Genomic DNA, 15,119 nt, shown 5'->3' with positions numbered 1-15,119 from the left:
GTAACATTTTAGCTACTCCACTGGATGTTGTATTTTGCTTCTGTTTTCAATGCATGGCCTTGATTAAAAAAAAAAAAAAAAAAAAAAGGAATACATCCCTTCTTTACTGTCGTTTTTTAATTCTACTCGATTGCTAAGCATGAAATTCTGGGTTGGAATAAATTACCAAAAATAAGGAAAAAAAGGTAATATACCACGTTGGAAGAACCTAACGTAGGAATGATCGCCAAAAACTTCTTCATGGCCGTAGTAATAAGTTCTACAATGTAGGATGATGTCACCGATCCATCCCATTAACTCATTTGAGTCAGCAGTTAGACATGAACAACCAGATGTCTCCGTGCCATAGCAATAGATGCGTTTTTTTTTTTTTAATTAAAAAAAAAACCCAATACAAATAACAAACAAAACAAAATCAATACATGTTTGTACACTCGACATACTGTAGAATCAACCGTCAAGGTTGACTTAACATAATGTAGAATCAACCATCAAGGTTGACTTCTCAACGACAAAAGCAGTTGAATCTTCTTGATGCCAGACGCTCGTAGATAAAGGGATTTGATACAAATTACATTTCTATAATATCTAACGACTGCACTCTTTAAGAATAAAAGACGAATAAATACCACAACGTAAAGGTTGTTTGAGAATGCATTATTCACTCACTGGTATGACATTGAAACAAAGATGAACAAAGGTCTTATGGTATATATAACCCAACTTAGAGTTCATGGGTGGATCGGGAATTGTCCATGGAAGAGTGAGCAGCAGAACCAAGATTTGGATTCTGTGATGTATACAAGTTTGGGTACGAGAAGTATGGATCGTCATCCATTGAAGTCAGTCTCTGCGGCCGGTGAGAAGCAAGGTCATTCTCAAAACCATGATCAATGGGAAGACTGGAATCAAAATTCACTCTGATTGTGTCAAGTGAAGAAAGACTTGATGCCTTCGGTCTCTGGCAGTCTTCACGATCTTCATGAGGTTCAGGGAAATTTAAAACCTCATCATCAGACTTACCAACTAAGTTTGGATGATCAAAATGTGGATTTTCTTCACCAGCAGACTGGTTGGCAATATCCTTATAAAACGGGTTCTCGCAGTCCTTTTCAGGGCATTGGTCACTATTTTTCCGGGTGAGCTCATCAATTCTGACCTGTGCAAGACTAGCTGCTGAGCGAGCTGCAGCTGCTGCACGCTCAGCACTTTCAGCAGCAGCCTGAGCAGCAGTCAAGACATCCTGCAAATCCACATTGACCTCACTTTTTGCTCTCGAGAGAGAGGTTTGTGGTTTACTTTGTGCCAAAGAAAATGATGCAGAAGATAGCGATGAGGGAGAGATAAATGGCAAGAACTGAATATCTTCCACACCACCAACAGGAACACTAGGCTGTTCATCTTTGTTAGCAACAGAATTTTCTCGCATAATTTTCTCAGGTTCCAACTGTGGCTGCTTTGAAGGAATGTCAATAACTCCAGAATGCTTTGATGATTCATGATCGATATTAGGGTGTGGAGCAGCTTGTAATGGTGGGGCCAGTGCTGGTGCTGAAGCAACATTTGCATTTGGCTGTACCAACACTTTAGGAACTTCAGGAAGATCTAGTGAATCAAAGCCAGAATCAGAATCTGGGTGATCTTCGTGGGGCTGCTCAGCTGCAGAGTACAATGTTTCATCATGTTTTTCTTTAGGAAGGGGCAATGCAGACCCACTAACAAACTGTGTTGAACCATTCTGGCAAGAAAACAATACATGTAAGGGCGCAAGAAGTTAACAAGGATTTGAAAATAGATAGACTAAAAGGCAGGAAAGTACTTCACATACCAATAAATCTTCATGAGATTTGTAAAGCTCAGTTTCAGAGGTGGCTGGATCCCAATCTAACTCATGCTCTTCAGCTATTTCTTTCAGAAGCTTTAGTTTCTTTTCAGGTGAAGGAGCACGAATTGATAGCAGTTCTATTAACTGCATTGTAATTCAAAGGAAGATGTCATCATAAGTTAAAGACAAAATATTAGTTATCCTCACAATTAAGGCACCTAGGAGAGAAGCTCATGAAACCTGGCGATTAACACCACAATCTGGCATGAGCTCTGTTGCAGCTGATAGAAATTCTTTGCCATATTTAGTCGCAAAAAGCATTTGAACCTGCAGCAACTCTGGTAGATCTGCACATCTTGGTGCTGCAAAGCACACACTGGATATTGCTTCCTTCAAATCTAGAGGACAGTCCCTGATAAACATTGAGGGTTTATACATGCAACAATTGAAGATAGCATGAGTCTTGACTGTACGTCACTAGAAAGCTTCTAACGAATATTAAATATTTTGTTAACGGTTCACAAGAAACTAATGAATCTAAATAACCAAGAAACATGGCTATACATGTAATAACATTCATGGTGTGAACAAGAAATAAGTGGTCAGTATATTAGAAGGCATAAACAGATTGACAGTGTGATCTACAGTAAAGTTCCAAGAAATTCAAAGTAAGGTAACCAATGAGCTTTTCTGTAGAGATATAATAGACTTAAATGCGGACTTAAACTATGAGGTAGCTGATAAAGATGTCATTAAGGCAGATGAAAGAAATCTGGGAATGTTGAGAAATACAAACAACAGCATGAACTCCATAATCATCAATAGCAAAGATAACTCATAGGGTCTATCACACGCTTCTTAAAAAATCAACACTAAAGCTCAGTGAATTTGAAAATCACACAAACGTCACAAAAGTGGATCAAGAACTAAGACATTTTTGTTTTCATCCAGATATGCAGACTCTTTTCCATTTTGGGTCTCGAGAGTGTCCACTTCATTGAAAGGGGAAAAATAAAAAGGAAAGCTAAATGGTACCTACCGAATTCCAAGCATGTGTCCAAGAACCCCACTTTAAGTGGGACCCGCACTAGATAATGATTCTTTTGATTAAAAGTTAACTGAATTGCCAAATATATTGCTTAAGTTCGTTACTCCCACTTCTGTCAAACTTTCAAACCACTAAGCCAAAGACTTCAAGTTTTATCCATAGCCCCCAAGTTGATTGTGAACCTTGAACGCTATCAATTTCAGCTTATAGTTCGCTATGTTTTTACTAATTCAACAAAGCATGATATGGTATATGAGTCCCACATACCAAAATATTAAGCAAAGAAAATACGTAAAACATAGTATAAGAAAGTGTACTAATTAGTATTATTAAAACGTTAACCTTTGTGATTCAATAATTGGAAGGCGGACAACAATAAGCTCACAGAACAGCTCAATGATTTCCTGAGCTGCCATCATATTCTCTTCTCTAACAATATGCTCAACCTGAAAGGATAATATAAACGAATCGTTACCACCCAGCATTGCCAGAGTTTCATTTTTTCCTTTCAAATTAAGGCAATGGATTCACCAAAATTGGTTGCAAAAGACAGTGCATTAAATCAGAATATCTAAACATAGTCATACTCGAATGCGAGCGGTGGCTTCTTGACCCGTCTCAAGAAGCTTGGCAATGTCACGGCGCATCTGCTTTATCTGAAGCTCTCGCCTATTCCTCAGCAACTTTATCCTCGGAATCGTCAATTTCAGTAGGGTTTTACTGTTATATACATACATAAACAGATACAAAGGATTTATATAGCAATCTTCCAAACCCAGAAAACTTCGAATCAGTAAAAGAAATCCCATTTTTCACATTTACAAAATATAGATTATCCAAACCATTCGCAATCCCTCCGTTGGTAGCGAAGAGAAAGAAAAATACAGAAAAGAAACTCCAACGTAAAGGTAAAAAAAAACTTCAGCTGAGTTGTAAACCAATCAGGATCGAACACATAAAACAGGTAAATTGAGAGAGAGAGAGAGAGAGAGAGACCATTTGGCAGCTTTGAAGCCCTTGTTGAAGAAGGAATCGAGCATCGACATGATCCGATGCTTTTCAGCTCACAATCGGACCAAACAACAGAAAAGGAAAACTGAGTCGTCGGTAATTGAGAAGCAGAAATGGAATTGGAGGATGGGAAAAGGTTGAACAGTAGTTAACCAGCTCTGCTATAATACCAACAGTTTAGGCTTACGGACGAGACGCGTATTTACAAAAACAAAACAAAAAAACGAAATCCAAAAGCGTTTGCTTACGAACGAAGGTAATTAAAAAAACACGAAGTGAACGCGCGGGGATCTTCTCTTCCCTTCTGATCACCTCATCTCACCTCACCTCACCTCCCTGCGGATTGATTGCTCTAAAGGTCTCAGTTATGGTGGGGACACTAAACTGCTACAGGGACCACCTAACCTTGAAAGGTAGCTGCTTCTGGCGAAGCTGCATGAATGCCTAATGGGCCGCTTGGGCCGCCACGAAGCCTTTTCTTTCATTATTAAATATATCCAGGCCATTCTCAATCGCTCTTGTGGGCTTATATTTTCAGATTTTGGATCTCTAAAGTCCAAAAAGAGAAGTTAATGTTTAATGGGATATATCATATTCTTAAATTCTTTTTATTATAAAATAAATTTAAATTGAAACTTTTATACCTTTTATTTTAAAAAAAAATTAAAATTATAATAATATTCATTTTAAAATAATATTTTTTCTTATTTTACTCTTTATTAATGAGACTACACCCATATTCTTAAAGTGCAAATAAAATTTATCTTTTATTATTATATATTATGTTTTGAAAAAATCTATACACCATTTGAACTCTTATTACCTCGTAATATGATATTAGTCGATAAATTTATAAATAAAATATAATAAAAAATTTCCATGTCATAAGATTAGTATTATGTTTATAAGCTGCGGCACTTTTAAACCCTTTAAAACCTCTGTCTTCGTCTCTCTCTGTTAGACGCCGCTCAGCAGAAAAGGAATCAAGAGGAAGAACTGCAAAATGAAGGGCCCACCGCCACAGCATGTTGAAGAAGACGACGAAGATGGCGAGTTATTTCTCGATGAAGCCGATATTGTTGAAGAGTTCCCCGTCGATGAAGAAGGTCCTCTCCCTCTCTCTCTCTCTCTCTCTCTCTCTCTCTTTGTTCTCTTACATGTTTGTATATGTAATTATGTTTAGATATATGATGTGGTCATTTATTTCTTTTATCCTATGTGTGTTTCTGTGGATGCAGATCTTCCTGATGCAGACGACGACGAAGCTGGCTCTGATGATGCAGATATTGATGGTAGGCCACTCAGCTCCCAATTCATCCATATCTAGTCTACGTATGCTGTTTTTTACAATTTCTGCGTCATCAAAACGAAGAAAAAGTACGTTCTTTAGTTCATTTTCAATATAATTAGTTCAATTTATGAGTTTTTTGGTTGTTTCCAGAGGAGCCTGATGATTCCGTGCATATATTCACCGGTCATACCGGTAAGAACTTTCGATTTCTATATTTATGCCTTTTAAGCATTTCCTCTAAAACCTTACAAAAATATTATTGCATCTGATAGAAGCCTATCGGACCTCCCTGTCGCCTGTATATGTTTTTTTTTTATTTAGTTCCTGTATTATTTTGAAGGGACTTGCCTAGTTCGTAAGTAACTCTTATTTTGAATAAAATTATGGTGTTACTTCATTATCTAATTCTTAATTTGTGCGAGTCAGATACATATATAGGACTAATTGATTATGCTCATCTAGTTGTGAATTGGGATCAACATGGCTTTGAATTTCACACACTGATGTGTGAAGCTGAGTACATCCTACATTTTATAACTACAAATTTATGATTATGTTTTACTATTTTCTTCACAGGTGAGCTTTATACAGTTGCCTGCAGCCCAATGGATGCTTCATTAGTGGCAACTGGAGGTGGAGATGACAAAGGATTTCTTTGGAGGATTGGGCACGGAGATTGGGCTTTTGAGCTCCAAGGTATGTGCAAGGTACACCAGTTATATAGTTTTCTCCCTTGCTGTTTACAGTAGTGGGGCAATATTTTCCTCCTACGAAATGATAACAACATTTCATTCTTAAAGATTTCTTTTTTATAACATCAAACAGAAAAATAAAACTTTCTATTATATTGTAGAAAGGAAGGCCCTAGCACGCCATTAATTTCACATATTATAGGAAATGAAATTATATTCACTATTACACAAGTGTCTAATTTTATTTTATTTTATCGGTAAACAAATTTATATTGAAAAAGAGTAGGCAAGAGCCCAAGTATACGGGATATATACAAGTGCAATGCCTAAGCGTGCTAGTTTAGTGATACAAGGAATTCATGGAAAGGTCATGCCATGAAAATCAATTACAATCGACCAATGTAGTAAAGTAGTGAAAAATAAGTTTCTAAGCTCATCCATTGACCGTTCTTGATCTTCAAAACTTCTTGCATTCCTCTCCCACCAAATACACCACCATAGGCACAAGTATCTAATTAATTGAAGTTTAAAAAGTAAAACATTAAACTAGTAGTTTATCTGGTTCAAACATCAAAAGAAATGGATGGATTGATTCAAAATTAAAAGGTTGAGATTTGTTGTTTTCCTTTCTATTCTAGGGTATTCATATATGTTGAGAAGGGGGAAAAAAAAAGACTATGATTTTAGACTTATGGTTCAACATTACAGAGTACCTTGTAAAAATGCATTATTTTGAATTGACCATTAAGTTTCCTTTCCAACATTGTCAATTGGCCCTTATTTTAATAATTTTTAAGTAGCTTCAACACATACTCCATGTTTCATATGTACCTTCCTCTATAGTGGGAGGACCTTTATGAACTTTTAGGTTTTAAATGTGAGGATTCCAAATTTTTTTTAATTAAAATGAAGGCAACTGACCGCATTAAGTTGCACATGGCTCGACCTGACCCCTCATTGAAGATTATTGTTTGCTGTAGTGGCCTGCACATGAGCCAAATTCATCTTCTGTACCTGGTCACTGGTAAAGCTTGCATAAGCTGGGTCCTGGGGCTGTTCATCTCCAAGTTCTTAATTGAACCTCTCTTGTTTTTTTCTGCAGGTCATGGAGATTCCATTTGCTGTTTAGCCTTTAGCACCGATGGACAGTTGCTGGCATCTGGATGCTTGGGTGGACTTATTAAAATCTGGGACATACCGTCCCAAAATCTCAAATTTTCACTTGATGGTCCTGGAGAGGGCATTGAGGTGAATTTGTTATGTACTATTGGACATAATATGTTGTGCCATCATATATTCAAAATAAATTTGACTGTAAATTTCCGTTCAGTGGATCAGGTGGCATCCAAGAGGACATTTGGTCTTGGCTGGTTCGGAGGACTCTACTGTTTGGATGTGGAATGCTGATAAAGGTGCCTACCTCAATACATTTTCAGGTCATGGTGGTAGCGTCACTTGTGGTGATTTTACCCCCGATGGTATCGATCTACTCCTTTGTGCTATTTTTGTAGAAGGAAATTTTTTATTATCTATTTCACTTACTTCAGTTTTTTTAACCTTGTTCCTGTTGCTTAAGGTAAAGTAGTCTGTACTGGTTCTGATGATGCAACATTGAGGATATGGGATCCAAAAAGTGGTAAAAACATTCATGTGGTGGGAGGTATGTAATTGAATTTCAGCTCCAAATCTCCTGTTTTGTTTTTCTTATGGAAATTCTAGTAGTTAAAAATCAACCTCAAGTTTCAACCTCAAGAAATGAAGTATAAAAGGAACTGTCAAAACTCTTAAATAAAGTGACAATGGATAATTCATGATCTGCAAATTTATTTGTCGGAAACCAAAAATATTGGCACATTTTTAAGCCACTTGAGGAAGAATCTAGAAAAGCTTTCCTCATTTGCTGAACCTTATGAGGTAGGGCAGATTTAGAGAATCTGTCTGTGTGTGCTCTGGTGGGCTTAGGGTGTGAAATTAGTGGGTTAAGGACTTGGGATTTTATAATGATGTGATTAGGGTCTATAGTTTAGAATATGGCTTGGAAAGCATTGGATTTGAAAGGGTAAAGGGGGCCAAAACAAAGAACACATGCTGGAAGAGTTCTGTTCTGTAAAACAATTATGTTAGGGTTTGTTTCATTTGTTATTTGTGGCCAAAGGCTTAGGGATCATATATCAGGTTTCATGGTTTTATAGGATTAATGAAAGGCTTTGATTTGGGCTTGCAGAAGAGATGATAAGACACTGAGATTGAATTGAATCTGTTCACAGCTGTTGATGTGAACAGTACTTTCTAATCAACTCAAAATCATTGAATCCAAAGGCACCCATATGGACTCTTGATAGAAACTTCTCCTAATAGGTGTGAAACTCTTACTTTGACTCATGAAGAAACTCATGGCCCATGACTATGGCCCACAACCATTAATTATAGAAATTTAAAAATACCCTTTTGATCGAACAAATTTGAAAATATCCTTAACTCTAGAAATCCAAAAAGATATGATAGAAGGTGTTCAGTAGTCAGGAACCTAACAAGGCATTACCTTTTGTATACGTTCTGTGTACTTGGGCTATGCCAATTCCTATAACGATATTAATAAAATTTATACTTATAAAAAAGAATAGTCAGGAATCTAGATGGTGGAATATGCTCTCTGGACTCTGATTTTGATTAGTTTTGTTTAAAGAATAGCATGAAGATGGTACTTGTTTTTGGGCTTTGTTTGATGTTCTTGGCACTTGCATCATCTCAAGGTCATGCATATCATACCGAGGGACTTACATGCATGGCGATAAGCTCCGATTCTACGCTTGCCCTTACTGGTTCTAAGGATGGTTCTGTTGGCGTTGTGAATATAACAAGTGGGAGAGTAAGTATTTTTGTTGCATATAATATTCTTATGTTCTGTTTTTGTGTAAATTACCTTCTCTTACGTTATGATGATCATAATTTTGGCGTGGGTGTTTCAAGCCTAACTTTAACTTGATCTTTAAGGTGTAAGCTTTGAAAATCTTCAAAATCTGTGGCGAGAATTATAAAATAGGATTCATTATGCAAGTTTGATATCAATTATTAAAGTAGCTGTCAAGGTATAATTTAGCTATTTTTCAATGTGGAGTAATCAACCCCATCATTTTCTGCTGTGGTGCTGGGGGCGCCCAGGGTAAAGGATTCTTTTTTCTGTGCTCAGGCTCCTTGGGTTCTGTAGGATGCACTTGGTTTCTGTAGGATGCACTTCTTTTTTGCTGGCCTAATGTGGCCAAATGGCCCTTCTGACCACATATCATGTATTTTTTTTTTTTAAATGAATAAACATATCATGGTGAACTTAGTCTGGGTCATCTGGGGTCTTTAGGTGTTATAGCCTTTTAAATTTGATTCTGCCTAGTACTCGTGTTTACTTTGTTGCATGTGTTAATTTCCCGCTAGGTTGATCGTGTCCCCTAATCACATTAAAATATAGTGTCCATTTTGGTCATATCTCAATTGAAAATTGATAGTGTATGTATATATTTGCACGTTTAATGTGATTGAAAGTATTGGTGAATGTGGTTTTTCCTAATTTAAATGCTGCCCTGTAATATAGTTTCATGATGCTCCTGACAGGTTGTTAGTATGCTCAACTCTCACTCAGATTCAATTGAATGTGTTGGTTTTGCACCAAGCTCCGGAGCAAGGTAATCAACTCTCTCTCTCTCTCTCTCTCTCTCTCTCTCTCATGTGTGTAGATGTATATGTATATAGACACACATCAATTGCCTTGTAGCTTGATGTCACTTTATCCCCTTCTTATGAGCAATGTCTAGGGATTGAGTCCCTATACCCCTAGCTCCTTATATAAAAATAAAATGTGTGTGTGTGTCTGTGTGTTCTATTAGTTACCCAGGAAAAGCAAAAGGTGGTTCTATTCATTGTAAAAGAAAATCTTATGAAGAAATTTTTTGTAGAAATAAGGGGCATAGCTGAAATGAAAGACAAAGGACTGGAGGTTTGACACTAAAACTAGAGCAGGATCTATAGATTAGCACCAAAATTCAAAAGAGAGTCAGATTTGGGAATGAAGCTTCAACAACTGATAAGCACTGGAATTTTTATTATAAGTTATTATATAGGATAATGAGATGCTAAGTTGACCTCCAACGGAAGAAGAAATGAAAAAAGAACTTGCTAAGAAAACATATTTGCATGCGTATTGGTTGGAAAAATTGGTAGTTATGGTAATGGATATAACTTCTTTTTTTATTTTTTATTTTTATGTAGCGCAGCTCACTTTGGGCGGCAACAGGAGGAATGGATCAGAAGCTTATTATCTGGGATCTGCAGCACTCCATGCCCGTAGCACATGCAAACATGAGGTTTAAATGTGTTATGTGTTATATTTTGTAGAAAGTTAGCATTCTATTTATTTTAATAATTTCCAACTTGTACTCATCCGGTCAGCTGTGTTGGCATACATAAACTCTGTAATTTAAAGATTTACTTCACAAATCTAAGAGAGGGAGCTCTACCTTCTGACAGGATGGAGTGACATGCTTGACATGGATCGGCGCTTCTAGTTACGTGGCTACAGGTTGTGTTGATGGCAAAGTTCGAGTTTGGGACAGCCGCACTGGTGATTGTGTAAGGACCTTCAGTGGACATGCCGGAGCAATTCAGTCTCTATCTGTATCTGCTAACCACGATTTCCTCGTTTCAGTTTCACTTGATGAAACTGCCAGAGTCTTTGAGATTGCAGAGTTACGCTAAATAAATCAAACTTTTTTCTATGCTTCACGTTGAAGTCTTCCTGAGGTACATCGCATTTGACATATAAAGAACAAATATTTACTAATATATAATTAATTGTGACGATATTTGCAGCGACTCAGACTCAGGTACTTCTGTAAAGTTTCTTCATTTATTATTGGTTCTTCTTGTGTTGCTGTTTAGATAAATCCAGAATCAGAGCACTCGCATCTCTTCAATGCTCTTCTTTTATATAAATCTGCTCAGTGTTTTGGCTATTCATGGACATGTTCGTCAAAGGCTCCAACCCTACTACAAAAGCGTGATTTAACTTTAATCATAAACATTCATCTGGATTGTATCTCCCAATAACTGAAAACAACCTCGACTGGGCTAAAATGTCCTGTTCACCCGACAGAATATCAGTTTTTCTTGTAGCTTTTGATCTGAGCAAGAATATTTTCGACGTTCAAACTTGAAACTTTACTCAATTCCATTGGAAGAAAAACCCGTCGTTCAAGATCCTCAAACAAAGCGCTGTGAGAGCATTGGCGCAGGCCCATAACTTAATAGGCTTAGAAAAGTTACTTCTCAACACCTATAGTTACGGTTGCCTCTCAAGGCAAAATAATGTGTAAATTAAAGTGAGTTTGGTGGAAGAAACATGTCCGGAAAGGCCAATTTAAGATTAATAACCAAGGCTTTAAAAACCGTTCCATTCCAGCCGGAATGGTTGGAATTTTCCGTGCCGGAACAGTATTCGGCAAGGTGTGATGGTTTGTTCCTTTTTAGCTTAAATTCTGGTTGTTCCTTAGCTTAAATTCTGGTTGTTCCGGCCTATTTTGGTCCATTTTGGTCGAATTCTGGTGTTTCGGCCGGAATACGTGTTTCGTTTCAGCTTAAATTCTGGCCGTTCTGGGCTGTTCTGGTCCATTCCAGTCAAATTTCAGTGTTTCGGCTGGAACATGTATTCCAGAAATGGGCTAAATGGCAATTTGAGAAATATTTTGAAAAAAAAAAGGGCAAATTTGTAAAAGCTTTAACCCTTTCCATCACATATATATGCATCATTTCCCAAACAAACAAGTTAATAAAGTCCTTAAAACCCAACAGAAAAGAGATAAATACTCGAGAAATGTTAATACATGAATTGAAGTAAAATAAATGGGCAAGAGAGACAATTAGACCTGATGATCTTTGCAAGGAAATCAGAAACAGCGGATTGTCAGAAGGGGCCCATAGCAGCATATATGCAATATTTTTTTTATGAAGATATTTGATATTTTTTAGTAATTTTTTCTACATCAATTGTTTTAGCAGTGTGATTGAGAAGTAATTATAACTTAGAAATATTATTGAGTCTTTTAAATATGTATATTTTTAAGACTTGTATTGATATTATTTTAAAATATAATTTCTATATATATATATATATATATCGATTATCCCAAAAATAGTACACCGAAACGTACCGGTACCGAAATATTCCGTTCCAGTACTTCAATCGGAAAGGTCACCGGAACGGAATTCAAAACTTTGTTAATAAATAGATCGAGTTTATTTCGTCATGTAAGCATTTTACTATATATATATCCACACCGTCTTATAAATAAATTTATTGATCCATAAAAGATTTGGAATGAAGAAGTTCATTAAAGCTTCATTTAAGCCAGAGAGGCCGCAACTTCACGTTTATGTCAGAGACTTTCTTCAATTGCTCTTCAACAGATCATATCTGACATTAAAATATAGTTCTTAGCTGCGTATACACGTGAACTTCCTCATATCTCTTTCCCACTTCTGTATTCACTGATGTCACAGTTTTTATCAGATTCAGGCCGATCAAGATTCAACGTGATCCATCTAATTAGCTCGTGCATTGCTCCCAAATGATCATTACATATATATATATATATATATTAATATCTCACCTTGCATCTATCAAATTAATGTTAGATCGCCTTGCTAGCTAGCAAAAATTGCAAATCTGCATGGAAATATGATGTTGCAGAACAGTTTCCAAACAGTAAAAAAGTGCAGCAGTACTCAGATCAAATGACTTTACCCATGTAAATCTTTAATGGCTATGGTCATCTTTAGTGACCCAGCAAAACATGTGAAACTTTCAAAAGATGACCGTACTTACTGGATCATGTGAAATGCACCGGTTCAGGTTGTACCTCTTTCTACATTCACAGCATTGTCCCTTTCGACTCTTTATACATAAATATGCATCGTTTTTAGTTAGTTCTGTCCATAACCTCTGCAATACAATATCTGTTCTCATAGACTCAAATCGTATTTGCTGCTAGCTAGCTGCTGGGACAAAGAAACATGAAGAACAACAACTTGTCTCTCGGAGCCCACGTCACTTGTTTCCTGGTTTTGATTTTCTTCATGGGAGTTGTAATTACTAGTAGTAGAAGCCTTCCAGTGCTGAGTAGTAGTCATTGTAAGTGCATCTGGATCTTCTTTTTCACCCTTTGAAAATAAGAAAACAACCACCTTATTCTCATCAACTGAATTACGAGGAGTACTATGTCTTCAAGTTCATAAAATATTGAGGAATTTTGTCACGATGTTTCATTCATTTTGATCACTTTCTGCTACATATTTCAGTCAGTTTCCAGGAAGAGGGCACCAAGTTTGGAGATCAAAGTCGTCATGTCTCCCCACAGGTCTGTCTTTTTTCCATAATTGATTGCCTTTTTATGTAGTACATATATCTATATATATATAGTTTCTTAGAAAGCACATTATAAATATTGCAATGAAAAGCACAACACCAGAAGATATATTAATCAATGACAATGACATATATATGTAGGAATTAGATGCAGAAGAAAAGCTTGGGATCATGAAACCATACCAAACAGGTTCAAGTTTGCCGGACTGTTCTCATGCGTGTGGTCCATGCTCTCCATGCAAGAGGATGCTGGTCGGCCTCAAGTGCTTCACAGAGTCATGTCCCACTGTTTACAAATGCATGTGTAAAGGAAAATACTACCCTATTCCTTCCAATTGATGATCTAACACAAATACTCCACGTGCAAGCACAGCAATGGTTTGATGTTTCATCGAAATCATGTGTATTGATCATGGGCCTTCCAAATATTTTATAAAGCATAATTAACCCCTCTCTACTCTTTTTTTTTTTTTATAAATCTATTTATAAGTCTATTTATTAAGAAATGATAGTTGCAGTCGTGAGTGCGCAAGTGCCGTATAATCATTTTGAAAAAAATGAATAAATACAAAACCCACATAAAAAAATAATAATTTTTTAATTGTGGACCCCACTCTTTTGCAAAGTGACTACACGACGTTTGTACACTCCACGACTGCATGTAACATTATTCCTATTTATTTACACACGCACGATTAATTTGGACCATTGCCAATATAATTAGTTAATATTAAGAGAATTGGATATACAAAAGAATTTATTTTCTCTTTTTAAATAACAAAAAGAAAAATCATGCAATTATGCGGTATACTTTTCTTAATTAAGCCCCTTTAATTTCAACAAAATCCACAAAAAATCTCCCACACACGAACTTAATTGATCAAACCTAACATTAATCTATTGTCAATAATATTAACACTTATTTCATTTATTTTTTTTCCTTTTAGCTAAATCGATCGTAAGTTGTTGAATTATTTGACTAGTGGTTGCAATATTGCATATCCTTCCAATGAGAAGCTTAGTGCTTCAACTCCACTCAGATCCCACGATATGAAAGTATCATTTCCCACCGACTGAAACCTCCTCTTGATCTCAAATATCATTCTGATTATTATTAATTAAGTCCTAGATCGAATAAAGTATACAGTACCATTTAACCTCTTTTTTTTTTTTAATAGAATAGGAGACTCCAATTTTATTGATAAATCCTAACTTATGACAGATGATACCTTATACAAAAAGAGCAGGACATGATATATATATATATATATATATATATATAGTGCTATTTAACCTAAAAGCATATATATCCTTCAGCACCTAGGACAAAATTCACAGATCATGCATCAAGGGATCATTACATACTAATATATATGGAATCAAGCTGAAACTACGTCAATTTTTTAGTTTATTTTTGTAAAATCTCTTAACTAGTTGTATCAGTAGTACTTCTCTATAAAAGAAATATTATCGTCAGATCATTATTAAAAAAATATAAAAATATAAAATTTTGCACTCTCAAACCTATTTTCATAAGTTTTATATTATGATTCTAATGGCAGCGGCAGGGTCAAGCTGCCTATAATTGAAGGTAGGAATACTCTGTTTAAAATAAATAAATAAATAAATAAAAACATGAAGAAAAATGGACATGTTCTGAAATTGACATGCTGGAGAAGACCAGGGGCCTTAATTGGTCGAAAGTCATGAATTGCTTGCAACACAATTTTCTTACAAGAAGTTGAATATAATTTAACTGCCAAGAATGGACATTAATGTTATTTTTTTTCCTTTTTTTTATTTGTTTTCCTATCGTGAGTATCGAGACTTTATCCGATCGA

General features: G+C 36.0%; 3 protein-coding genes across 4 annotated transcripts; 2 read left to right on the top strand and 1 right to left on the bottom strand.

The window, feature by feature from the left end:
* Positions 1-440: 440 nt before the first annotated feature.
* LOC121242569 (IST1 homolog) lies at positions 441-4,270 on the bottom strand. Of its 2 annotated transcripts, XM_041140459.1 has the most exons (7): positions 4,133-4,270; positions 3,870-4,042; positions 3,461-3,593; positions 3,216-3,319; positions 2,066-2,237; positions 1,829-1,969; positions 441-1,738 (listed from the first exon to the last, which is right to left on the bottom strand). In XM_041140459.1, exons 2-7 carry the CDS (start codon positions 3,917-3,919, stop codon positions 725-727), a joined length of 1,614 nt encoding a protein of 537 aa, XP_040996393.1. In that variant the 5' UTR covers positions 3,920-4,042; positions 4,133-4,270; the 3' UTR covers positions 441-724. The 2 variants fall into 2 exon arrangements, with proteins under 2 accessions (XP_040996393.1, XP_040996392.1); XM_041140458.1 differs by having other exon boundaries at positions 3,870-4,241.
* Positions 4,271-4,811: 541 nt separating this feature from the next.
* On the top strand, positions 4,812-10,794 carry LOC121242570 (angio-associated migratory cell protein). The gene is given in 12 exon segments (XM_041140460.1): positions 4,812-4,990; positions 5,123-5,176; positions 5,326-5,367; positions 5,752-5,871; positions 6,970-7,115; positions 7,198-7,345; positions 7,444-7,527; positions 8,621-8,736; positions 9,474-9,544; positions 10,133-10,200; positions 10,203-10,222; positions 10,386-10,794. Coding segments are annotated over 12 exon segments (1,200 nt in total). The 5' UTR covers positions 4,812-4,887; the 3' UTR covers positions 10,614-10,794.
* A 2,069-nt stretch (positions 10,795-12,863) lies between these two features.
* Positions 12,864-13,670, top strand: LOC121243232 (protein EPIDERMAL PATTERNING FACTOR 2-like). The gene is made up of 3 exons (XM_041141323.1): positions 12,864-13,044; positions 13,212-13,270; positions 13,420-13,670. Exons 1-3 carry the CDS (start codon positions 12,927-12,929, stop codon positions 13,615-13,617), a joined length of 375 nt encoding a protein of 124 aa, XP_040997257.1. The 5' UTR covers positions 12,864-12,926; the 3' UTR covers positions 13,618-13,670.
* Positions 13,671-15,119: the final 1,449 nt, after the last annotated feature.

Source organism: Juglans microcarpa x Juglans regia, chromosome 8D (genome assembly GCF_004785595.1).
Source record: "Juglans microcarpa x Juglans regia isolate MS1-56 chromosome 8D, Jm3101_v1.0, whole genome shotgun sequence".
Classification (NCBI taxonomy): Eukaryota; Viridiplantae; Streptophyta; class Magnoliopsida; order Fagales; family Juglandaceae; genus Juglans; species Juglans microcarpa x Juglans regia.
This window is presented reverse-complemented; position numbering and strand designations above follow the sequence as displayed.